At 34.9% G+C, this 25,842-nt stretch overlaps 1 protein-coding gene across 17 annotated transcripts in view; it reads left to right on the top strand.

The window, feature by feature from the left end:
• The window catches only part of HMBOX1 (homeobox containing 1), a 189,361-nt gene that overhangs the window by 124,398 nt on the left and 39,121 nt on the right, over positions 1 to 25,842 (top strand). For all 17 annotated transcript variants that reach the window (XM_038573691.1, XM_038573704.1, XM_038573690.1 and 14 more), the window contains 2 exons: positions 451 to 561; positions 11,475 to 11,628. In XM_038573691.1, the coding sequence (XP_038429619.1) occupies positions 451 to 561; positions 11,475 to 11,628 (265 nt within the window). The remainder of the gene's footprint in view (positions 1 to 450; positions 562 to 11,474; positions 11,629 to 25,842) is intronic.

The raw sequence follows: 25,842 nt of genomic DNA, 5'->3' as shown, positions 1-25,842 counted from the left end.
CAATGACCTCTCCTTTCTCAGTCCCTAAATCTTTTTTCTCAGTATTGATAATGAATAGCTAAACTTGCTGGCTTGATTTTTTTTTTCCTTCTTCTTGTATCTGGTAAAAGTTCTAATATTCTAATATTCTCAACCAGGATTGGGCTTCAGGTAGTAGTAGGAATACAAATCTAATCAGCTTCCAACATACAACTAGTAAGAATCTCTTTATCTCACATGAACTTAGCTTATAGATTAATTTTAGAGACCACTTTCAAGTCTTGTTTAATAAAATGCTTTGCTTTGTAGATCATTTCTGAATATATTCTAGCCAGTGCAGTCATTTACAAAAAAGTTCAATATTAGAGAGTTTGCTCATGGTGCTTTGTTATATAGAGTGACTCAGAGAATAAAGCACGCAGTAACCTAGAACCAACAGTGCCCTCACAGCTGTTTCTCTCTCTGCCACAGGTATCAGCCAGAGCCGGATCTCTCACTGGCTGTTGCAGCAGGGGTCAGACCTGAGTGAACAGAAGAAAAGAGCATTTTACCGATGGTATCAACTTGAGAAGACAAACCCTGGTAAATATCATTTCTTCATTTTATTGCATCTGAAACAAGACAAATGTAGTTAATTACTTTATTAAATCTATGTGCTGACTGGTCTTCACTAAGGTGATTTCATACTTTACTGTTGTTCCTTTTTCCCAGAGAGCACTCCTGTCTACAGCCATATCACCCTGAATGTACTCCGTCTCATCCAAAGAACATTAACTGTAAAACCTAAACCCTCATAATACCATTTTTTAACTTAGTGTCTAATACTATCTAGTCATGTTCACTCCTTCCTCCAAGGCACCTCTTTGTTTCCAGGTTGTATGCTATTTCTGACGATAGTTTCAAAGACAGATCATGATTGTCAGTGTCTTCTTTCTATTTTTCGACTAAAGGTACACACATAAAGATTCCATATCTTTTTTGGGGGCGGGGTAAATGTTATTTTAGTTAGTAATGTAAAATTCATACTTTTATTTAGTTATTGCTATACTGTGTCCAGTGATCTCTGCTAATGATTTTCTGTTCCTAATTACCTGGGTGATAAGCATGTTTTCGGACTTTAGAGTGAAGCTGCTCTCATGACTTTGGAAGCAGCAATAGGTTGAAAAGTAGAATGAAATGCGAAGGAAGATCACTGAAACCTTTATGTCTGGAGGCACCTGGGTGGCTCCTTTGTTGAGTGCCTGCCGTTGCCTCAGGTCATGATCCAGGGGTCCTGGGATCGAGTGCCGCATCAAGCTCCCTGTAGAGAACCTGCTTCTCCTTCTGCCTACGTCTCTGCCTCTCTCTTTGTGTGTCTCTCGTGAATAAATACAATCTTTATAAAAAACAAAAATAAAATCTTTATGTCTGAAGTTGCCAGGAATAGGCAAGACCTATTGTAGGATACTTTTAACAAATGGTACATAAAGTCTGAAGTTGTATGGCAGCCTGTCTTAATCTATACATTATGCAGACTGGTGGCAATGAGCATGATCTCAAGTTTAGCCTTTTGTAATACTATGTAGCATTAAAGCCTTTGCTTACTATAGATTAAATCATCAGTTGGAATATTGCATATTGAAGACTTAGCTATTAATAGCATTGACTCTGAGGTAGAAATAATATTAGAGAAACGTGCGTGGTAAGATTTTTTTTTTTTTTAAAAAAAGATCACATTCCTGGTCTGAAAGGCCCAGACAGGACAAAACAGAACAGACATATATCAGCCTCTCTACAATGAATTTTTTATTTACCCTGCCCCCCACTTTCTATTTTGAAATGTTTCAGTTGTATGGAAAAGTTCAAAGACCAGCAGAGTGAACACTGTTTACTTTCTTCTTAGATACAATAGTTATTAACATTCTGCTATATTTGCCTTATCCCTAGAAAATAAATAAATTTAAATATGTACATATATGTATGTATACGCATCTCTTTCTCTTCAGCATTCATAATTGTAGTCCGTTACCATAGTCCTGCATAACCACAGTCCGTTACCATATCTAAGAAAACTAATAATAATTCCATAATACCATCTAACATCTAGTTTATATTCATATCTCTCTAATTGTTACAAGTATGTCTTTTTCTTATTAAATAGTATCTGATTTAGATTGACAAATTGGAATTTGTTATGTCTTTTTAGACTCTTAAATCTAGTCACTCAAACTTTTTTTTTTCCATAACAAACCTGTTAAACCATCTAATCTTACAGAATGTCCCATATTCTAGATTTTTCTGTTTCTTCTTAGTGTCAATTAATTTACTCCTCTATAGCCCCTGTATTTGCTGTAAACTAGAAGTTAGGTTTAGAGGCTTGATTAGATTCAGGTTAAACATTTTTGGCAAGAATACTTCATAGATTATTTAGAGAGGGCTTGTAGTAATGTCTACAGTGTACTCTGAAATGCATCAAAATAAAATGGATAAGGAGATGGATAATGTGATAAAGTAAGTAAGTAAAATATATGATTTGAGTATAGATTTTCATCATAAAATTCTTTCATTGTTGGCTGTATGTTTGAAAATTTTCACAATAAAACATTGGAGCAAAATGCTTTGTCGGTAACATTTACCTCATATATCAAGATGCGTGTAATGTTAGGTTGTAGCACTGTTCATATGCTAAGTTTGGGCATTTGTTAAAATAATGACCACCAGGTCTTGTCTTTGTAGTTTGTAAATAATCCATAGGGCGTCATTTTGCCACTGGATGGATAGCCTCTTTGACATCAACCTTTTGTCAGTGGTCTTAGCATCCAATGATGATGCTTACCTAAATGAGTTATTCCAGTGGGGATTGCAAAATGATGACGATCTTATTTAAATCCTTCAGCATTTATTAGCTAGCAATTTTTTCTGCAAAGAACTTTCATTTTTAGGTATTCTTCTAATGATAGCTGGATATGTAAGCAAATCTCTCGAAATAATGACTCTTTTGTTGCTGCTATTGGCTAAATGTTCTAAAGCAGCACAATTCAGTGGAAATATAATACAAATAACATGTAATTTAAAATTATCTAGTAGCTACTTTAAAAAGTAAGAGATAGCTAAAATTAATTTTAATAATATATTTTATTTAGAAAATATGTATTAACACTTCAACATTTAATCAATACTTTTAAAAAGTACTGAGGCTTCTTTTTCTCTCTCTTTTTTTTTTAAGTAAATTCCACACCTAGTGTGGAACCCCCACTGCAAGGCTTGAACTCAACCAAGAGATCAAGACCTGAGCTGAAATCAAAATCAAGAGTCAGATGCTTAACTGACTTAGCCATTCAGGCACCCATCTTTCTTTCTTCTTTTCCTCCTTTCCTTCCTCCCTTCTTCCTTTCCTTCCTCCCTCCCTCCAGTTCCTTTGTTTCCCTCCCTTTCTCTTTCTTTTCCTCCCTCCAGTTCCTTCCCTTCCTTCCCTCCCTCCTTCCCTTCCTTCCTCTTCCTTTTTGTACTGATTTTTGAAATCCAGTGTGTATTTTACACTTGAAGTATATACCATTTCCAGTCAGCCACATTTCAGGTGCATTACAATGACCACATGTGGCTACCAAACTGGATAGTCTTAAGATAAATCATACTTGAAGCAACACTTCAAGTGCAGCTCTAAGCAGTCTTCCCAAAGACCTCAATCCTCCCATGACTTGCACACAGCAAAGCAAATCAGATGGTGAGTGACAAAAACTTGGCAGTTGGTCTGCTTAATAGAGCAGCTTAGGCTGATAGCAAAGGTATGATTAGGTAAATAAGGAACTGTTACCTAGGGGTTTCATAAATGTGGTCACATTTCAGCAGTTGACTGCCAGGGGAGGAACACCAAAGGGATTGTCAACATGTTCAAAAATGTATAGGACAGAACATGAAGACTTTGGAGGACAAACATTAGTCAACTGTGTCAGGCAATCAGCTTCCATAAGAGAAGGGATTTTTGTCTCTTGGATTTGGCACTTAGAATACTACCTTGATATAATCTAATCACAGTTGGTGAAGCTAAATTCCCATCCCATACTGAGATTTCAAGGCTGGGCTCCAATCCCAGGCAGGGACCAGGATACCAGGAAAATGAATTCTCACCAGAAAGAGGAAGAGGACTAAGGTGCAGCTATCAGGCCCCCACAACTGACCTGATAGCACTGCCAACTGCAGAATACCTCTATTGGAATCCCATTTTTAGCACTGGGGTAGTATAATGTTTTTCTGAAGCTGTTTTATTAAAAGATTATCTTTTTGATTTTGATCTTATTTTTTTACTTCAGTCTGTCTTGAACCAGAGTTAGGCTAAACCATCATCAGGAAATTGGAATGAAGGTGAAACTAGGCCATTGAAACAGGAAAATAGGAAAGGACTAACAGCATTCATCCAGCTGTTGATAAGGAATAGCTTTCTTTAAGGAGATAATACCTCTTTTTTTAAAAGATTTTATTTATTTATTCATGAAAGACACAGAGAAAGGCAGAGACGTAGGCAGAGGGAGAAGCAGGCTCCAGGCAGGGAGCCCGATGTGGGACTTGATCCTGAGACCGCGGATCATGCCCTGAGCCAGGGGCAGACGCTCAACTCCTGAGCCACCCAGGCATCCCAGTACCTCCTTTTAAGAATAAGTTTCCTAGGGGTGCCTGGGCTAGCTCATGCCTTGGCAGAGCATGTAACTCTTAATCTGGATTTGAGCCCCATATTGGGTGTACAGTTTCTTTAAAATAAATTTTAAAAAGAAAGAATAAGTTCCCCTAATTATGTGCATTTGCTTTTTAATGAAGTTGTATTACTGATTTCTCCTCATTAAAACTTTCTGGTTTTTATTTGAAAACCAAATCCATACAGGTTTTGTAGGACAGAATTTAAAGTTAACTGAAGAGAAGAGGATAAGTTTGTGATTGTCATTTGATAGTTTTCATAGCATCAACAGTAGTCGGATGTTACCAATTAAAATTTAATATTTAGAAGTTATTCTTTGCATTTTTACCTTTATTGTAAGACCTAATATGATGGAATTCTTTCTAGGTGAATGCACCTTTGTTGATTTTAAAATAACCTTTAATTATAACTAAAGAATCGTATTGTTCTCCATGGACACTGAAATGACTATTCTGTTTGGATAAGATGAACTAAAATTATGTTAGCACCTAAAATGAGCTTATCCACTATCTGGTCATTAAGTGTTTATAGTATATAAGAATCTTCTTTGCAGGTCATTGCAGAGGTGATTGGAATCTACCTAAATATCTCTCAGTCATGAACTGGTTAAATAAATGGTATATCTGTACAATGGAATAGTATGGAGGGTAAATAGCTATTTTTTTTAAAGGAGGGCTTTATATGAATTGAATTTATATGTGGTAATATCAAATTCATAAGTAAATAAAGTAAGGTGCAAAACAATAGATACAGTATACTGTCTATATATAGAGGGAATACATACACATACATACATGCTTATATAAACATAGAACACTTCTAGCCAGCTGTATTTAGAACTAAAGAAGGCTCTATAGAGCTCTGAGAGACTGGAAATACAGGATGGCAGGGAGACTGTTAACTATATAACATTTTTTGTCTTTATAAATTTTGTACTTGTACTATATATTCAAAAGGTACATATAAAATTTCATGAAAAGGTGAGAGAGAGGAAGAAAGGCAAGAAGGAAGGGAGAGAAGGAGAAAGGCAAAAAAGAAATTAATCTGCCTTGTTAACAGCTTCAAAAACTGAAGAACCTAGGTTCACATAGTCCAGACCTGCTTATTGATAGGAAGTTCTTTTATTTCACAAATTTTACTTGCTCATCCGAATAAATGTAAATGGTGCTGTCCCATTGCATATATTCTGGGGAAAAATGCAAAATTAAGAAAAATCACAAAATGAAAAAGTGACTTTTTTTTTCTTTTCTGTAAATGTAAGCATTTAGAAAATAAATTAAAAATGTTTGTACATTCTGTGCCTCTATTTTTAGACTCCGTGCATTTCTCTTTGTATACCTTGATTGGAGTTCTCTTTTTCAGCCTTTTTACTCTGGATCCATTTGGATATATGGGTTGTTTTTTTTTCCCCTAGTCTCTTTCTAAGTGAACTCAGCAAGAAAAATAATAATAGAGTGGATATTTAGGTTATTTTTACTGATAACCCAATAGTTACAGATATACTGTAGTCCTCTAATAAACAGACCATCATTAGAATTTCCCAGCATATCCCAAAGCCTGCCAAGGGGTATGAATAAAATAGACTGATGGAAACTGATCAAATGCATTTTATCTTGTTTCTTATGAAAACATTTACAAGAAAATGCCTATTTTTTAAAAGAAGTGGGTACTAAATTCAGTATGGTTGACATCAAAAACCCTTTATTTAATCAAATTAGGCTCAGCAGTCTTTTTCCTTGTCTAATTTAAACATTGCTATAACAGACAGAGTTTGCTGAGTTCCTCTTGGCTCATGGCACAGATTTTGCCTATTTCTAAATTAAACAAATAAAGTTTGCCAGGAGGCTCATGCAGCAAGCACATGAAGTAAATTTGGAGATCAGAAGTAATGCCTCCTCCCTTCACTATTGCAAAGTGTCAGTGCCTCAGGAAAATCGTGTGTGACATAGGGGACAATGAGAAATTACTTTTGGAGAAGGTAGCTTCTATGAACAGGATAGTAATGACATGCTTATAGTCATATTTTATTAATTGACTGGCAAAGGCTCACTCAGAAGTAAATCTGATAAGAAAATTATCATATATACAAAGGGAACATTTATCAAAATTTAAAAATCTATCAGCAAATTAGGGAGACTTTTTTCCTCTTGGGTTTAGAGTTGCTAGATAAATGTGCAAAATCTTAATGAGAGCCCAGATACAAGAAGGGAAAAAAATGTTTCTGTAAAGAAAATAGATAACAAATTTCCTGTAAAAAAAAAAAAAAAAGTGGGTTTTTTAGCCAATCCAGAACTCCCATATTTTACTTCAGAGAGATTTAAAGCCTGCATTCTAGTATCTTTGTATTTTTCTGTCAGAGTCTATAATTTTGGACCCATTCTTGGGTTATTCATTGCTCTCCATCCGCTTTGACTAAAGCAAGATTAACTAAGGTTTCTAGAACAAATCTGTGTTTATTGGAGTGTTTCCAGAATGCTGCTTGTGCTATTTTTAAATACTGCTACATTGAAAAAGAAAAAGGAGCAAGAGAAAAACTTCAGAAGTAATACAATAATATTATGTTTCAAATTCAGTATGTTTATAAGTTTGAAATTACTGAGTTTCTACCCGTCTGTGCATAAGTTGCCTTGATTTCTTTTTAAAGTAATTTATTTCACCTAAATTTCTTTATATAGAAAAATTGGATATTATAGAACATTATAAAGAAGTTACGTGACCAATAAACACCAGTACCAAGAAAGAACCATTATTATCAGTTAGCTGATTTTCTTGAATCTCATGATTAAGATTCTTTGTATTCTTTATTTTATTTATACTCAACTAAGAAAACATGCTATAGTTATAATGTGGCCTTCTAATTACAATTTACTGACCTATTTTCTATCTTTTACCCACTGAAGCCCTGAAATTCTATTGTTCTACCAGAAGTTAGGCCTTGGATGAGAGGACCTATTGCCTTACCCAGTCTGTTTTACCTTTCTCTTGGTAAAGAGAGATAGCTGCTTGGCTCTGCCTTGAACCTTTTATCATGTCTGTTGGAACAGAATTTATATAATGTAACTTAGGTAGATTCCAGAGCCCATGTTATGTTGTAATTCCTGCTTGCATTCAGAAAAGTACCAAAACAAAGACTTTGAAACTCTCCAATCCCATATTTTCTCCTTATGCCTAAACTTTGTTAACTTTGATACAAATGTAGGGTAATGTAAATTCAACATGTAAATGAATGAGTATGGCTGTGTTCCAGTAAAACTTTCTTTGAACTATGGTAGCAGGCTACAGTCTGTCATACATTTAAGCCATGAATCTCTAAAGCATTGTGTGGTGACACACTTGTCCTTTTGAGGAACAAGTTAAATACTTATTTTGCATCACACACCACAGGAAATCATTTTTGTATCTAATAAATATATCTATTAAAGGTTTAAACAATAAGAAAACTATAAAAATATTCTGAGTGATACAAAACAAACCACAAAAGAAGAGGTTGACAAATGTGACTATGTAAGATTTAAGATCAGAAAGCACACCATAGAGCAGCCCAGGTGGCTCAGCGGTTTAGCACCGCTGGGTGGTGTGATCCTGGAGACCCGGGATCGAGTCCCATGTTGGGCTCCCTGCATGGAGCCTGCTTCTCCCTCTGCCTGTGTCTCTGCCTCTCTCTTTCTCTCTCTCTGTGTCTCATGAATAAATAAACAAAATCTTAAAAAAAAAAAAAAGGAAAAAAGAAAGCACACCATGAAGACAAATGACAAACTGGGGAAAAAGTTGCAATCTCTAGAACTAGCAATTGATATTGTTTCAACACACCATTAAATGGATACCTCAAAAGAAAAAGACAAAAGATATAAATTCATAAGAAAACATATATAAAGTTCAGTAAATAAGATGCTCTTTCTTACTAATTGTGAAATCTCTATATTAAAGGAAATTTTTTCCTGCCAAATTTATAAATGTGAATAATTAGTAATAATCATAATAGTATATTGGGGAATATGGGAAATAAACAATTAGAGATGGTTATAATGTCTTATATTTGTTTTATATTATTGTGCAACAGATTGCCCTACAACTTAGCTAAAAACAACAAACAGTTGTTATCTCACAATTTCTGTGGGTCAGGAATCCAGTAGTGGCTTAGCTAAGATGGTTCTGCTCAGAGTTCTAATGAGGTTCTAGTTGAGCTGTCAGCAGCTGGACAGTCTGCCTCTAAGACCACTACCATGAGTGATTTGGCAGGCCTCAGTTTCCTTTCTGCCTGTTGCCCAGGGATTTCAATTCCTCTCTACCTAGGCTCCCTGAGTGTCCTTAAAACTTGGCAGCTATTTTTCCCCTGAGCAAGTGATCTAAGAGGCAGAGCTACTAAGATAAGATACTATGGTGTATTCTATAATCTAATGTCAGATATAATATATATTCACTTCTACCATATGTTTTTTGTCACACAGACTAACCTGGTGTAGTATGAGAAGGGACTACACAACAGGGTGAATACCAGTAGGCAGAGTTCCTTGAAACCACCTTGAGGGCTGACTACCACATGACTCTATTGGTACTAGGGCCTTTCTGTCAGCTGGGTTATACAGTTCTCTACATGGTGTCTGCTGTGACTGGAATACCCAGAGTGGCTTTTTTTCCTCATCTGTGGCACCTGGGGGTAGCTGGGCATCTTTCACCCCATGCGGCTAGCTTGGGCTTCCTTACAATATCACAGTCTCAAGTTAGTCATACTTCTTATATGGTAACTGGTTTCCCCCCAGAACCTGTATTCCAGGAGATGTAGTTAGAAGCTGCAAGCATTTTATGACCTAGCCTTGAACTCTTTCCATTTTCTGTTGTCAAAACATGTCACAGGACCAGCTTAGAATTCAAGGGTATGATTACCAGGAGGTGTGACTTATTGTGAAGGGCTATCTTTGGAACCTATCCCAGAAAGTTATGCTTTGGAGAGATGATGCTGGCTTATTCTAAAGCCTGTTGACGTAATATAAATTGATCTGAATCTGTATATACTTTGAAGATAAAATTAACAAGGTTTGCTATATTCTGGATATATGATACATAGGAGAAGTAGAGAGGTCAAAGATGTATCTGCAAATTTTGAGCCAAGCAATTTGAAAAATAGGGATGCCATTTACTCAGCTGGAAAGGGCTGTAAGACAACAGGTTTGGAGAGGAAAATCAGGATTGGTTAAAATACTGGGCCTCTGTATAACAATGCATATAAATATGTAGCTTACATTAAGGGTGGGGGGGTCTACAAAGAGAGATCTGAATGTAGTAAAATAGAAAAACCACCCAACATATTAATTACAATGTGTAATAATAAATAGTGTATGATTCCTCTTATGAAGAAATCAATACATATTTATTATGTGCATTATTCCACATACTTCTAACAATTTCTAACCTATCTTTCTAGGGCTATATTAAGAGTTTGTATTTTATTCCATAGGCAGTAGGAACTTTTTGAAGGCTTTTTGATCATTGGAATGCTATGATCATAATTATACTTTGGGAAGACGAATTTAACGGTATAGAGAATGAAGGGAAACAGTGGGAGATCCCAGGACTGAACTCTATGAACACATATCAAGTTATATTTAAATTCATTGAAATAAGTCTACAGAGGTCAGAAACAATGTTGGGTTTTTTTTGTTTGTCTTTAGGGTTTTGTTTTGTTTTTCTAGCTTCTAACCTAGAGCAAACCAAAAGAAAGATGGTGGGAGATGGTGAATTTAAGAATACATGCATCATTAGTAAGTAGTTCATTATTTAAGAAAAGAGTAGTCTAGGGCAGCCTGGGTGGCTCAGCGATTTAGCGCCACCTTCAGCCCAGGGCCTGATCCTGGAGACCTGGGATTGAGTCCCATATCAGGCTCCCTGCATAGAGCCTGCTTCTCCCTCTGGTAGTGTCTCTGCCTCTCTCTTTCTCTCTCTGTGTCTCTCATGAATAAATAAAATCTTAAAAAAAAAAAAAGAAAGAAAGAAAAGAAAAGACTAGTCTAAATTAATAAAATGTCCTAATTACATTTTTCCCCATTAGTTTTATTACATTGAAGAGGTAACAGAAACCAGTATAGCTATAACAGGTAGTAGACCTATAGAGATCTAATTTTAGTTAACTAGTAGACAAATCATATTGAATACTACCTTACTGTCTTTGATGTTATATATTTGACTTTTTTTAAGAGTTTACCACAATTAGGGCTATTTTAAATTCCATCTTCTATCTGCATACATTCTTTAAGGGCTCTATTTTCTCAGTAACAAGAGTCCTTTGAGTGGTAACAAAAAGTTCTGATCATATAGTGTATATTGTTCGAAAGATTAAAACTATCGGGAATTTCAAGAAAGATTTTTCAGAAGATACTCTTAATTAATTAGTCACTGGTCCAAAGACCATACTTCCCTTTTCCCCTAAAGAGATAGATTTTGGGCTTTATTTCAAAAAATTATATAAACAAAGATAAAAGACAAGTGACCCAAAAAATGACATTTTAAAATAATTATAAACTTTTTAAGGAAGAGTTTCTGTCCCTTGAATTTTTGTTTGGGTCACATTTTCCCCCCATAGTGCAATCTGCTTCAGTGCCCATAGCCTGTAGCACAGAGGCTAGGCAGTGGTTTCAAGGGAACAGTTTGCATTGGCGTGGGACAGGCACTGTGAGACCCCCAGGGGATTTTTTTTAATGTAAATATCAAATGTATTTGGCTTGCAAGTTCCAATGGAAGGACAAAAATTTATTGTTAATTTCATGATTATATTTGTCATTGATTTTAATAACTTGCAAGATATTTGCTAAAAATGTCTTGTTTATTTCAGGGGCTACACTAAGTATGAGACCAGCCCCCATTCCGATAGAGGACCCAGAATGGAGACAAACACCTCCCCCAGTCTCTGCCACATCTGGCACCTTCCGACTACGACGAGGGAGTCGATTTACCTGGAGAAAGGAGTGCCTGGCTGTCATGGAAAGGTACATGTGTCCTTTCCCATTAGCAATCTCCCAACCTTAGCAAAGAGAGAAACTTTAGATAGATTGGGATAGTCTTCATTTCAGACAAGTAATTTGGAATCTAGGTTCTATCTCTAAGTATATTTTGGAGTATTTTAAATGCTGTATTACTGAAATAAGATGATCTTGTCATTGAGAATTCATAAAACTGGAGTTAACATCTATAAATATAACTTAATAGTGTTCTCAGTAATTTCAGAAACTTTGGAAGATTTTATTTAATTTAGATCTTTATATTGTATTTTGGAAACACTCTTCAAAGTTTTATTTTCATCAGAAATATTGAATATTTGTATAGGAGACCACTGAAATTTCACTTCTTTCAATCAGGAGCTTAGTCCCAAAGGTTACAATACATGTTTTTATTTTGATTTGGTAATTTATCTTCTAACTGTAGCACTAGTACCTGATCCATAGTAAATCCTCAGTATGTTTTAGACTAGAATTTGACCTTAGCTTCAGTTATCCTATCTGGAATGATATAAGTTAATTAAATATGATTTTAAATGTTCAGTATATTTAAGGTGGATCCTGTAGTAAAATTATTCTTTTAGTCTCCTACCTACAAGGAATGTTTATAGAATTTTTTTTAGATGGAGAGTTTTATATTCAATAAGGTAATAATTTTCCACTAGAAAAGTATTTACTTCCTAAGATTAAATATAGAAAAAAAGATATCAGGCAAAGATAAAAACAATTGAATTTTCATATTGAGATTTCTTAATAATTTAAATAATGGGAAAAATGGAATTGAATTTTTAAAACTGAGTTTAACTGGATAAAGCATTTAATAACTCAGTCAAAGACCTGAAACCTTGGTTTGGCTTTGCCATTTAACCAGCTGTGCAACTTTGTCTAGGTCACAAACTCTGAGCAGTAACTTTTTCATCTATAAAATGAAGTTTTTCAATAGCCAGTAGAGAACCATGTATGTCTCTAGGACTTTTGCCATCTCTCTTCCTGCCTCTTTCCTAATCTCCCAGCTCATAAACATCACTACCTGAAATAAAGGGAGATTGAAAATGTCAAAATTAAGGCCATGGTTTTGTTCTTGTGATTGGGCTGAAATTAAAAAGTTTGCTTAAAGTAGCCAAAATGAGATTGTAGATTATTCATTGATGTTATCCTATGTTACTTTCATTGCTCTCTTTACTGTAAATTCCAGTAGAGGCCATTCATTGAGTAATGAATCCTTATATGCTTGAGCAGCTAAGTAGAAGAGGGAGACTTTTTTCATCCCAGAGTCCTGACATTTACAATCTGCTTTATTTTTCGTATCTAGAAATTTTGATTCTTTTAAAAACCTTCTTCAGAACTTCTGACATAATAGACATGAATTTAAATACTATCAAATGTAAAGTATTTGCAGCATTATATATTTTCCTCTGGGTAACAGAATAAACTTTGGTATTAGTTTCTACTTGGTATAAGTTCTAATTTTGCTACTTATCCAGCCATTTAATTTTTTCATGTCAGTGTGAAGAAAGATTAATGTTAAAATTGATAATATTAATAATGATTGTGATATTCCTAATGTATTTTCAAAATTAAACCTTGCAATCTTTGCATTTCTTTTTATTTTTTCCCAAATCAACAAAAACTACCCACAAAATCACATTGGTCAAATTTCAGCTAAAAAGATACTGAGGGTTGCCTGGGTGGCTCAGTTGGTTAAGTGTCCAACTCTTGATCTCGACTCCGGTCTTGATCTCAGGATTGTGAGTTCAAGCCCAGCCCCACATTGGGCTACACGTTGGGCATGGAGCCTACTTTAAAAAAGAAGAAGAAGAAAAAAAAAGATATGAGCACTTACCCTGTATAAGACTCCCATTTAATCTTAATTTTCACCTTTTGACCTTAATTTTAATTAATAAGTGTCTTTAATCCAGGAATTGGTTATTGGGTTTAATTTTATCTTACTTGGCACAACCAGCAAGAACGTATGTGGTTCGTTCCAGTAGCTGCAAAAATGCAAAAAGCCTTTCAAAGTATTTAATAGCAATAGATCACAGTATGATTTCATTCTGTGAAAGTGGAACTTTATATCTTCAGAACATGGAATGTAAAATTCCCTGGCCTCAGAGTAATGTGTGATGTCTTTCACTATACTGAATAGGCACATAAATATGCCTATTTACAGGCTGTAAAGCCAAGCAAAGTACTAAGCTGACTTACTGGTATAAGTCAAAAATTATTCATTCTTCATGTCATACACCAAGACAAATTTCAAATGAATTAAAAAAAGTGAATCCATATCAATAATAGAAGAAAATACAAATACCCTGGAAATGGTGAAATTTTTCCTAAGTAGGACTTAGGAAAAAAACATTTGCTGGTATGATTAACCTTAATGTGTAAAACAACTTTTAAAAGAGAGAGACCACCAAATCTGTAGGAAACTAAAGATACCAGCAGAAAAACAAATGCAAATGCCTCTTAAACATATATAAAAGAATGTTCAGTTTAACTCACAGTAAGAGAAATTCATATTAAAATTACACTGAGACACTTCTTCTCCTATCACATTGGCAAAACTCCAAAAGTTCCATAACATTTTTTTTATTGATTGATTTCCATTGATTGGAAAAGGGCACTCTCATACATTACTTGTGGGAATGCAAAACGTAGTAATTTCCATGGATAGGAATTTGAGAGTATTGGGGATAATTACCCATGGATTTGCCCTTTGACTCAGCATTCCCACTTTTAGAAAATTATCCCAGAGACAAGCTGACAAAAGTATAAATATAGGAGCCCTGTTTACAATAATATCAAAATATTGATTACAACCTATGTGTCCAGTAGTGGGCTGGGTGAATAAATTACAGTTTACCCATATGTTGGTTCCCAGGCTCAAATAGTACAGTACTATGCAGCAGCAAAAGAAATGAATTGTCCTTTCTACAGAATGAAAATCATACGTGTCCTTCTGTACCATAACTTAAATATTTTGTAAGGCTTTTTTGCATTTTGGTAACCATCGAAATGAATACTTTTCTGTATACAGTGATCTGCACAATATAATGTTAAAAAAAACAGTGTCAAATGCAGGCTATCACTTATGTATTTATGTATTTGCTTTTAATTTGTTTTAAAATGAAGGAATATACCATAAAATAAAATGGATTACCAATAGGAGAAGGGGAGGAAGAAAAACAGATTGTGGAGGGGACAAGAACAGAACTGGACTTCTCTAAATATACCATGTTTTCACATTGTAACCATGTAAATATTTTATGTAATTATAAAACAAAATTAGATTGAAATGGAGGGGAAGATGACCCCTAAAAATAGCTAAAATGAAACAAATCTGTGAACTAAACATTCCTGAACTGTACCAAATAACTTTATAACACAGTATTTTGACTATGCTTCTTGGTGGGATACAGTTTAGGAATAAAAACTACAAAAAAAATCTTACCTTGTTTTTACTAATGTTGGTAATATTATTATTCAGGTACTATTTTTATTTGTATAAATACAGATATAGGTGAGACAATCATAGTGTTACTAGGAATCAAGTTTTTCAGTGTAAACCATATAAAATCAAAATAAGTAAAACATTATTATCTTGTGTATGTGTGTGCATATAGAAATTTATCTTTAATTTATACTTTTAATAACAGCCTTATTGAGATATTCACCTAATTAAAGTGTACAATTCAGTGCTTTTTAGTGTATTTACAGTTTTGCAACCATCACCACAATCAGTTTCAGAATATTCTCTTTACCCCCCAAAACCCTTTTACCCAGTAGCAGTCACTCTTTTTTCCCATTCTCCCCCAACCCTACATAACCATTAATCTGTTTTCCCTGTATATAGATTTGCTGAGTCTGGACGTTTCTTATGAATGGAATCATACAAACGTGGCTGTTTGTAGACTCACTTTTTTCACTTAGTATAATGTTTTCAGCGTCCATCCATGTTGAAGGTTATTTCAGTATTACATTTCTTTTTTTGCCAAGTAATATTCTATTCTGTAGATATGCCATATTTAATTTATTCGTTCATCAGTTGTTGGACATTTGGGATTGTTTCCACTTTTTAGCTATTATTGATAGTACTGCCACCAATGAAATTTGTGTACTAGTGGAATTGCTGGGTCATATGGTGAAATTTGTGTACTAGTGGAATTGCTGGGTCATATGGTCAAATGTATGGTGTTTAACCTTCTGAGAAACTGCTAGACTGTTTCCAAAGCAGATGTACCATTTTACATTCCACTCAGCACTGTATGATGGTTCCAGTTCCTCACCAGCACTTGTTATCGTTGTCTTACTAGTTATAATCCTCCTTGTGTATGAAGTAGATTCTCATTGTGGTTTTGATTTTCATTTCCCTAACCAGTGATTTTGAATATTTTTTTTATATGCTTATTGGCTATTTGTATTTCATCTTTGGAGAAATGTCTTTTCAGATCATTTGCCCATTTTTTAAGTTGGGTTATTTGTCTTTATACTGAATTGTAAGTTTTCTTTATGTATTCTAGGTGCAAGTCCTTTATCAGACACATGGTTTCCAAATATTTTCTTCCACTCTGTGGGTGCTCTCTCACATTCTTGATGATGACCTTTGGCATATGCAAGCTTTTAATTTTCATGAAGTCCAATTTATTTTATTGTCTGTTATTAGTACCTTTACTTTTTACCTAAGAAAGCTGTGCCTATGGGATCCCTGGGTGGCGCAGCAGTTTAGCGCCTGCCTTTGGCTCAGGGCGCGATCCTGGAGACCTGGGATCGAATCCCACGTCAGGCTCCCGGTGCATGGAGCCTGCTTCTCCCTCTGCCTATGTCTCTGCCTCTCTCTCTCTCTCTCTGTGATTATCATAAATAAATAAAAGTAAAAAAAAAAGAAAAGAAAGCTGTGCCTAAATCAAAGGCATAAGATTTATTTCTGTGTTTTTTCCAGGCATTTTATACTTACAACTCTTATTTAGGTCTTTGATCCATTAAAGTTAATTTTTGCATATGATGTGAGGGAGGGACCCAAAATCATTCTTTTGCTTGCTGCTATCCAGTTTTCCCAGCACTGTTGAAAGAACTATTCTTTTCCCATTGGTTAGTCTTGGTACCCTTGTCAAAAATCATTTGACTATAAATTTGAGGGAGACTCTTCAATTCTGTTCTGTTCCATTGATATTTTTACCACACTGTTACAATTACAGTTTTATTGTAAATTTTGAAATCTGGAAATACCAATTTTCCACTATCTTCTTTTTAAAGATTGTTTCAGCTATTCTAGATCCCTTGTATTTCCATATGAATTTTAGGATAAGCTTGTCAATTTCTGCTAAGAAGCCAGCTATCATTTTTATGGGTCCTAAAATCTTGAATATGAATTATAAATAATAACGTGAATTTGTTATAGTTTCCCTTGAAAAAAGGAGAGGTGTACTTTCCACCTTTACGTACTCAAAAAACCCATAGACAATGATCAACCTAGTAGAAATTAGCAGGCCCGGAGCCCAGATTGTGGTCATAAGTACCATTAACACTCCTTGGAAAAATGCCTGATTCTAGACTTGGGACAAAAATATACATGGTTAGACTAGGGATCTTGTTAAAGCAAGAAGGCCATTACAGATAGGTGTACAAAAGATACAGATGGTATCTTTTTGATACCAAAAGAACTCAGGAACTAATTTGAAGAGGCTCCCCCTGTCCAAAAATAGGGATAACTTAAGTATCAGTAATAATACCAGTGGTAATAGATTGAAGCCCAGCAAACTTATTAAAAATCCATATGTAATAATGATACTAAAAAAAAATTATTGGTCACAACTAGAGAATGTTAGAGTACCAACTAAATAATTAAAAGTGGTAAAATGAAAGAACTGAGCATTTAACTTGTTTTGCCTATGAACCTTATCTATGATTAACCAAAAAGCCTTTTTTAATGAAGGATCCCAACTAATAAATGAAAAAGGAATAATATAATTAGAGTATCATCACTTTGTAAACTCCTAATGAAATAATAGATCTGACAATGATTATGAATAGCTGCTAACAAAAACAGATAACCAGGCGTTATATACCTCTTGGAGGATATAAATACCACCTCCCACAGAGTATTTTTCTAACAAAATCAGAGCTGAATCAAGTCAGGCCTCTAGGTCCAGTTCCAGGTTTGTAGGAAATATGGAACAAAGTTCTGTTAAACAATACTGTTGCGGGGGGAGAAGGGGCATGTGTGACTCAGTCGGTTGAGCAGGGTCCTGGGATCAAGCCCTGCCTTGGGCTCCGTGCTCCGTGGGGAGCCTGCTTTTCCCTCTCCCTCTGCCTGCTGCTCCCTCTGCTTGTGCTGTCTCTCTCTCTGTCAAATAAATAAATAAAATCTTAAAAAAAAAATACTATGGGGAATTCAGGTCAACAAAATCCATGACCCTAAGAATATAATAACTGAATTTCTTCAAGTTTTTAAAAATGTATTAGCCAAATGATTCTTGATTCAGTTATGATAATGGTTGCTTATATGTAAGTGATGCTACATTTATAAAAAATAGAGTTCTTGTCTTTTGAAAATATGTACTGAAATATATAATATGATGAAATGGTATGATACCTGGGATTTACTTCAAAGTAACACAAAATGAAAAGGCAGAAGCAAGAGTGTGTGGATAAAAACCAAGAGTGGTATCTGCGGGTTGGTGGTTTCTGTAACTTGGTAATGTTTACTTGAGGGTTCGTGGCACAGTTATCTCTACTTTTGTGTGTGTGTGTGTGTGTGTGTGTATAGTATATGTGTGAAGAATCTAAATTTTGGGTCAAGTTGTGTGAAATTATGAGAAATGGAGACTTCATTATCACAAAAACTCAACTACACAATGTTATCTAATAATAACATTTTCTTAACAAGTAAATGAATGTCACTCTACAATACAATTGTGAACATAAGTAATTCCTGCAGTCTTGGGGTTTACAGTCAGGTTGGAAAGACAGACATTAATCAGATAATCACACAAATCAAAGTAAAATTGCAACAATAATATATGTATGAAAGGAAAGGTTCATGGTGCTGTGAGATATTATAATAGGGGATGTAGTGAGAGTTGGTTAGGTAAAAGGAAAGAGCAAATGTTGCATGTAAAGAAGAGAGCTGTAATCATCTAGAACTGCACTAATACGGTGGTGATGGGTGGCTATTTAAATTTAAATTATTTTAAATGAAATAAAATTTAAAATTCATTTCCTCAATCACATTAGCCACATTTTAAGTGTCCAGTAGTCATGTATGGCTACTGACTATAGTTTTAGACACTATTTCTATCATAGAAAATTTAAAACGGAAGGTATCTATCATTGCAGAAAATTTATTAGATGGCTCTGATAGAGAACTGTATCTCATCCCCAGTAGAAAAAAATAATGGTATATTTGCCCCATAATTATTTGTTTTTGTCTCTTACTCAAAATCATAAGGCAAATACAAATATAAATGAAAAACTAGGGGTACCGGGATGCCTGGGTGGCTCAGCGGTTAAGCTCCTGCCTTTGGCCCAGGGCGTAATCCTGGAGTCCCGGTATTGAGTTCCACATGAGGCTCCCTGCATAGAGCCTGCTTCTCCCTCTGCCTGTGTCTCTGCCTCTCTCTCTCTATGTCTCTCATGAATAAATAAATAAAATATTAAAAAAAAAAAAACAGGGGCTGGGTGGCTTAGTGGTTGAGCATCTGCCTTTGACTCAGATCATGATCCCAGGGTCCTGGGATCCAGTCCACATCAGGGTCCCTGCAGGGAGCCTGCTTCTCTCTCTATGCCTCTGCCTCTCTCTGTGTGTGTCTCTCATGAATAAATAAATCTAAAAAAAATAAATTAAAAATAAAACATTAAATCTGCTGAAATATTTTAGAAAATTTTCTATATGCAATGACACAGATAAATATTTCCCTCATTCCCATATCAAACTTATTTTGCTTTTGCATCCTTTCCCACATCTAGCCCTGCTTTTCAAAGTTTAAGATTTAATGATTTATTATTAAATTGGGTTTTTTCTTTAATTAGCATTCATTCATTCATTCTTTCACCTGTTTATCAAATGTATTTTTACAAGCTGCATTTGGTGGATGTATGTCTTGAGTCTCTTAATTTGTAACAGTTCCTTACACAGATATACACACTTTGTTCATGCTATTTATTTGTTGGAGACACTAAGGCATTTGTCATATGGAATATCTCACATTTAGATTTGGCCAATTATATCCTCATATGTGTCTCTTAGCATGACCTCGTATTTTCTGTAGACTGGTAGTTAGATCTGTAGTCTCATTAGATTCTGGTTTAGCTCTTTTGGTTACATAACTGTTACTTTGCTCTTCCTAGTACAGCATATAAGGAGGCACATTATATCTGGTTGACCCTTTTTTAGTAACTATAAGATAATCTTGGAATTCAGTGCTATCATCTTAATCCACTTATTAGAAAGTTCCCCATTTAGTGAATAGTTTAAGGCCAATGATTCTTAACTGCATATTAGGATCACCTGGGAGCTTTTAAAAATATCAGTGAGACATTACCCTTGACCAGCTGGGACATAGGTAGAGTTATATTTGAAAAGTTCCCAAGTGATTTTGAAGTACAGCCAGGATTGAGAATCACTGTTTTGTCATCCATTGATGATTTTTTCCCAGTTACTTTTTTGTTTTGTAACAGTTACATTCCAGTTTTTTCATTTCTTCTGCATTAATCAGCTGGAATTCCTCTATAAAGAACTTTCCCTCATCAACTCTTTAGTTACCCTGAAATGTAATCCCTCACAAACTTGGTGTGTGTGGGGGGAAGCACTATTGTATAAGCAATTATAGAACTGAGGAATAAAAGCCGTTATAATAATGGATACTTGAGTTTATGGGTTCATGATATGCAAACAGGAAAGAATCAGATTTTAACAAAATGATGACATTCTGGCTGCATTTTGATGGTTGATGAATAGGAGTTTGCCAATCAGAGAACCAGAAAAAGAATATTATAGATTAGCACAGAGTTCTTTGTGTCAGAACTTTGTGATAAAGACCAATAGAGTTTTTCATTAAGAGCATCTCTACTTGATTATACAGGACTTGGCCATACTGTGCATGCTATAATTAAATAAGTACCGTACTTAATTATACCACAGTTTTGGTTTTCAGGCTTTTTCATTAAGGAAATTATACCTGATCAGATTTTTCTATTAGGTAATATTAGTGGGAGTATGGAAGATAGGCAAGAAACAGCTAATCAAGTAAGTATTTGAACACATGTACCAGATGCCTAGAACCAAGGGAAAATAAATTTAAAATAAATATAAGGTATAGTATCTGCCCTCATATCTCTTAAGGCAGTAATGACTTACATTTGAGTAGGATTTTACAGTTTGTATATAATTATTGATCTTATTGACAGTTCTTCTGTATGCCATTTGACCTTATTTATCTTCAAAATTTTGTACTTTATATATTTTACTATTTATAGTTTATATATAAGAACCTCAGAGAAAGGAAGTGACCATGTACACATGGACTTGAACGTGTAAATGGATTGGGAGAGGGATAAGTGGAGGCCAGGTAGGAGGCTGTCCGAGTAATCTATGTATAAATGATTAGGGCCCCAACTATAATATCAAAGCAAAGAGAAATAAAGTGGGTAGAAGGTAATAGGTATCAGAAAAAATATGAAGAAAAGAACAACCTAACCTAGATACAAATGGAATATAGTGATGACAAAGCAGGAAATGTAAAAGAGAACTTAACACTGGTGATATTCATAGAGCATTCCTCTGGGACACAGTATCTTATACCATTAGAAAATAGTTTGACTTTGGGCAGATCATTCAACATCTCTTAACCCCAATTACAAACAATATTTATAAAAAGAAGAGTTAAGTATTATGATCTAGTAAAAAGCAGATGGGCTTCAGAGTCATACAGACTTACTGTTTAGTCCCAGCTTCATTTTTTTTTTTTTTAAGATTTTATTTATTCATGAGAGACACAGAAAGAGAGCTAGGCTCCCTGCAGGGAGCCTGATGCAGGACTCAATCCCAGGGCCCAGGGATCAAGTCCCGAGCCAAAGGCAGATGCTCAATCACTGAGTCACTCAGGCATCCCCTCAGCTTCATCTTAATGTTAATCCTTGGGAATTTCAGTTTTCTGTAAAATGGAGATGTATTATGAAAAGCATTGCATGAGATCACATATGTAGAGCACACAGTAGAATGCCATCCTCATAGCCAGTGGTGAGCCAGTGTTCGTTTTCCATTAAAGTTCGTTCCACTTAGAGCTTTGACTGTGAACTCTTTTCAAGGTGTTAGGAGATGTCACTGTCTTTGGAAATGGAAATTTAAGAGGTATCATTATATAGGTACAGTTAAAGCCACAAGTATGAATAAACCCTGGTCGAATCCACCTCTTGCATTTTTGCTTATACTGTTCCTGCATTTTTGCAGCTAAATATGGCTAGAGAAAAATTTTGAACCCTGTGGACCCATCTCATTTTAAATTCATGACCATGAACCTCAAGTGGGCCTTTAATTCTGCCAGACAATCATACTATACCCACCTGGATCAGTCTTTGCCGGTCTCCTAAACAATTATTTCACACTTTGTTCTCTCTGTGAACTCCCATCCTCATTCTCATGTTGATGTGCTTCTTGTTTAAATGAAGAGAGTGAAGTGCTCAGTGAAGTCCATAAACATGTATAGGTTTGAAATTTTCCATAATTAAAAAGATTGTTGTTATAATTGTTTAAAGAGGACCTGATGATTTAAATGGATAAAATAGAATTAGATAATTGACTAATATTTATTCAGTTATTTGTTTATATAGCATCTGCTCTGTGCTAGCAGTGAGGTAGGCTTACCTCCAGTAGCTTACATATTCACAAGGGCAGAAAATATCATGTGTATTGTATGTCAGAAATAGCTGCATGTGCAAATAATGTAATGTCAGACATTCAAATGTGGATTTTTTTTTCCCAGCAAACTTAACCATCCTTTTGTTCATTCATCAAAGTGCTTACTAGGTATAAGGCAGAGTGTTGGCGATAGAGAAAGGGACACTTTCAGGTGTCAGGAGTAGAGGGATGATGAACCTAGTTGACTTGCAATGTCTTTAGAGTTTATGGTCAGAAGTGTTGGAGGCTTATGGCCTAGGAGCAAGGCTTCTAAGGTACTCTCCTTTTTTCCTTTCATTTACCCCTTCAGCTATTTGAGCAGGGTATTCTTGGAATATCCTGTGGAAATAAGTGTGGCTGTGGAGTGGAAGGATATGACCAGGACACAAAAGTGTGAGACCTGACTATGTACCCATTCTGGCCTCATGGGAGAAAGATAAAAAGAACACTTAAAAAAAAAAAAAAAAAACACTTCAAATATAGGTTTTAAAGCCCAATTAAGCAAGATAGAAAGAGAAACAACAACTTGGAAAAGACTTTAATAGATACAGGAATACATGCAAGACTACCTAGCTGTGACAGGTAGAAGTAATAGTGTATAGTGGTTGAGAGTAGTAGTTTAGAAGCTAGATTTGTGTATATAGGGTACTTACTGCTGTTAATTCTCATCAAAGTAGCTAAATGATGAATCTGTGTCTGGGCATGTCCAGGAAAATGGAGGCAAAATGAATACCTCTGTGTGTGTTTATAATTAAAACTATGTATGTTTTATTTTTTTATGAAAACAGTATACTTGTACTATGTTTTTTGTTCCTCTTAATTCTTTCCATGTTCATCTTCAGTGAGCAATATAAAACAAAATCATTACTAAAGCTCAGAACCCTCTGAAATTATAAGGAAAACATTTTTTTGTGTGTAATATTTGTCAGTCTCCAAAACAACTTCTAAAAACAAACCCAAATATTTTCCCCAACAGGCAAAGAATCAGTATTAAAAATTTTAGCTTGGGAATATCTCTTCACCTAAAATTTAGACATCTAAAAACAGCTTCTTAGGATAAAAGTACCTCTTCATGAACAAAAATAGCATCACAACCACAATAGTATAACAAACCAAAATTAAATCATAGCTCTAAATTTGGTGTCACTGCTATTAACCTGACATGTTATACAGTCTGAATATATAATCTGAATTAGAGACATGGGTCTAGTACACAAATACACTTTATATAAGTGTGTTATACATCTTAGTAGAATCAGCATAGAAGAGACAAATCAGTTTGTACAGTGTGTTTCTAGAATGTTGCTTGAGGCTTCTGTAATTTAATTCTCTTGTATTTACTGCATTTTGGAACTCTTCCCAGGACAGTTTATTAGTACTTGGATTTTGGTTTCAGTCTCTTTCCTTTCTCCTTTTTACTTTTAATTTTTTCAGTGAATACTTGGACTGTGAAGGTTAAGAAGACCAATAGTTCCAGAAACTAAATTCTATATTTAACTGCAGACTGGGTGTGGCTCAGACAACTGCAGTGCAAGCTTGCTAGTGTTTTGCCAGTCATCAAAACCCTGACCTGCAGGGAACATTCCTTTTCCTGGTCTTCTGACTTTGAAATCTGCTGAATTATGATGATATGATGATACATAGTATACACTTTGTGTGTAATTAAAGACAAAAGAGTCACATAGGTTCATACTTGAAGTGGCTCTGGAAAGTCTGTTTGTTCTGTGTTCTTTTATAGTAATCTCCAAATGATAGTAACCCATCCTCATTTCATGGTGCCACTTCCCATCATTTTTTTATTACTTTTAATTACCGCTGTGTGATTTAAAAAATTTTTACACGAGAAGTCTTTAGTTCAGCTCACATTTCATGAAACCATATTTTCTTTTAATGTTCTTTTCTTGTTTTGCATTAGATAGTATAGTTATTAGTATAGTATAGCTTAGACTTTCTTGTTTACCATAAAAAAATGAAATACTGCTTATTTTCCTAGTAACATTTTCCCCTCTTTAAAAAAAAAAAAACACCGCTTTTTTTTTTTTTAAGATTTTATTTATTTATTCATGAGAGACAGAGAGAGAGGGAGAGACAGGAGGGAGAGGCAGAGGGAGAACCAGGCTCCATGCAGGGAGCCTGACTTGGGACTCGATCCCGGGTCTCTGGGATCAGGCACTAGGCTGAAGGCAGTGCTAAACCGCTGAGCCACCCAGGCTGCCCCAAAAACCTCTATCTCTTGAACAGAATCCTATTACTTTGTAAAATGGAAAAATAATCACCTTTTTATTCCTTAGCAGTATCCTGTGTTATTTTGTGTAGTGTTCCAATATTATTTTGTATCATTCATACTATACAGAAGTCCATGGAGTAAGAGACACTACTCATTTCAGTAAGATATACCCAGCCAGAAAAAAAATTGGGGCAGAAACGCTAATAATGCTTTCTTAATACTCCTCTTTTAAGAGATTGAAACCTAACTAGATGTTTCTTTGAATGACAGCTTATATGAACAATAAAGGGACTAATTTGCCTTCGTTGTACACAAATATATAAATTGCATCTACTGAGCACTGATTTAGTTTTAAGCAGCACTTAAGCTAAAAACTTTTCCTTTGATTTTATTTACCTATGTTTGGTCACTATTTCTGCAAAGAATAAGGAAGAAACCCTAAAAATCATCCAGTTCAAATAGTTTACTTTTAGACCAAGAACCTATAGTTAATTAACTAAGAGGTTAATGAATTTAATTAAATCCACAGAAGAAATGAGATTAAGTTGCTTATTTTAAATCTATAGTCATGTGAACCATAGAATATGATTTCTAAAAAGTATATTCGTTGAACTTCTCAACCCCTTTGTTTGTTTGTTTGTTTGTTTATTTACTTAAGTAATCTCTGCACCAAACTTGGGGCTCAAATTCACAATCCTGAGATCAAGAGCCACATGCTCTTCCAGTGGAACCAGCCAGGCGCCTCTCAGCCCTTTCTATCCTCTTTAATTGATAAACATTTATTGAGTGTCTACTGTATGTTAAACTCCATGTCAAGAATTGGGATGCAAAGATAAGTAAAAGTCCCCTTACTGCATTTCACTGAATTTCTTTTTGTCTGTGCTGCTTTATTCATCTCTTATTTCTCTCATGGCCTGTAAGTCTTCCTTTTTCCCCTCCCTTACTCTTTCCATTCTTTAAGCACACCTTCTACCATCATACTTCTGTTCTTAGCTGCTTCTTAGTTGATCATAATGTGAACTGACATATATGCTTTAATATTTCCTACACTTATTGAATAAAGTATTATGCTCCTATTTCATTT

This window comes from Canis lupus, chromosome 25 (genome assembly GCF_011100685.1).
Source record: "Canis lupus familiaris isolate Mischka breed German Shepherd chromosome 25, alternate assembly UU_Cfam_GSD_1.0, whole genome shotgun sequence".
NCBI lineage: Eukaryota > Metazoa > Chordata > Mammalia > Carnivora > Canidae > Canis > Canis lupus.
Note: the sequence above shows the minus strand (reverse complement) of the source record. Positions and strands in the feature narration are given on the sequence as shown.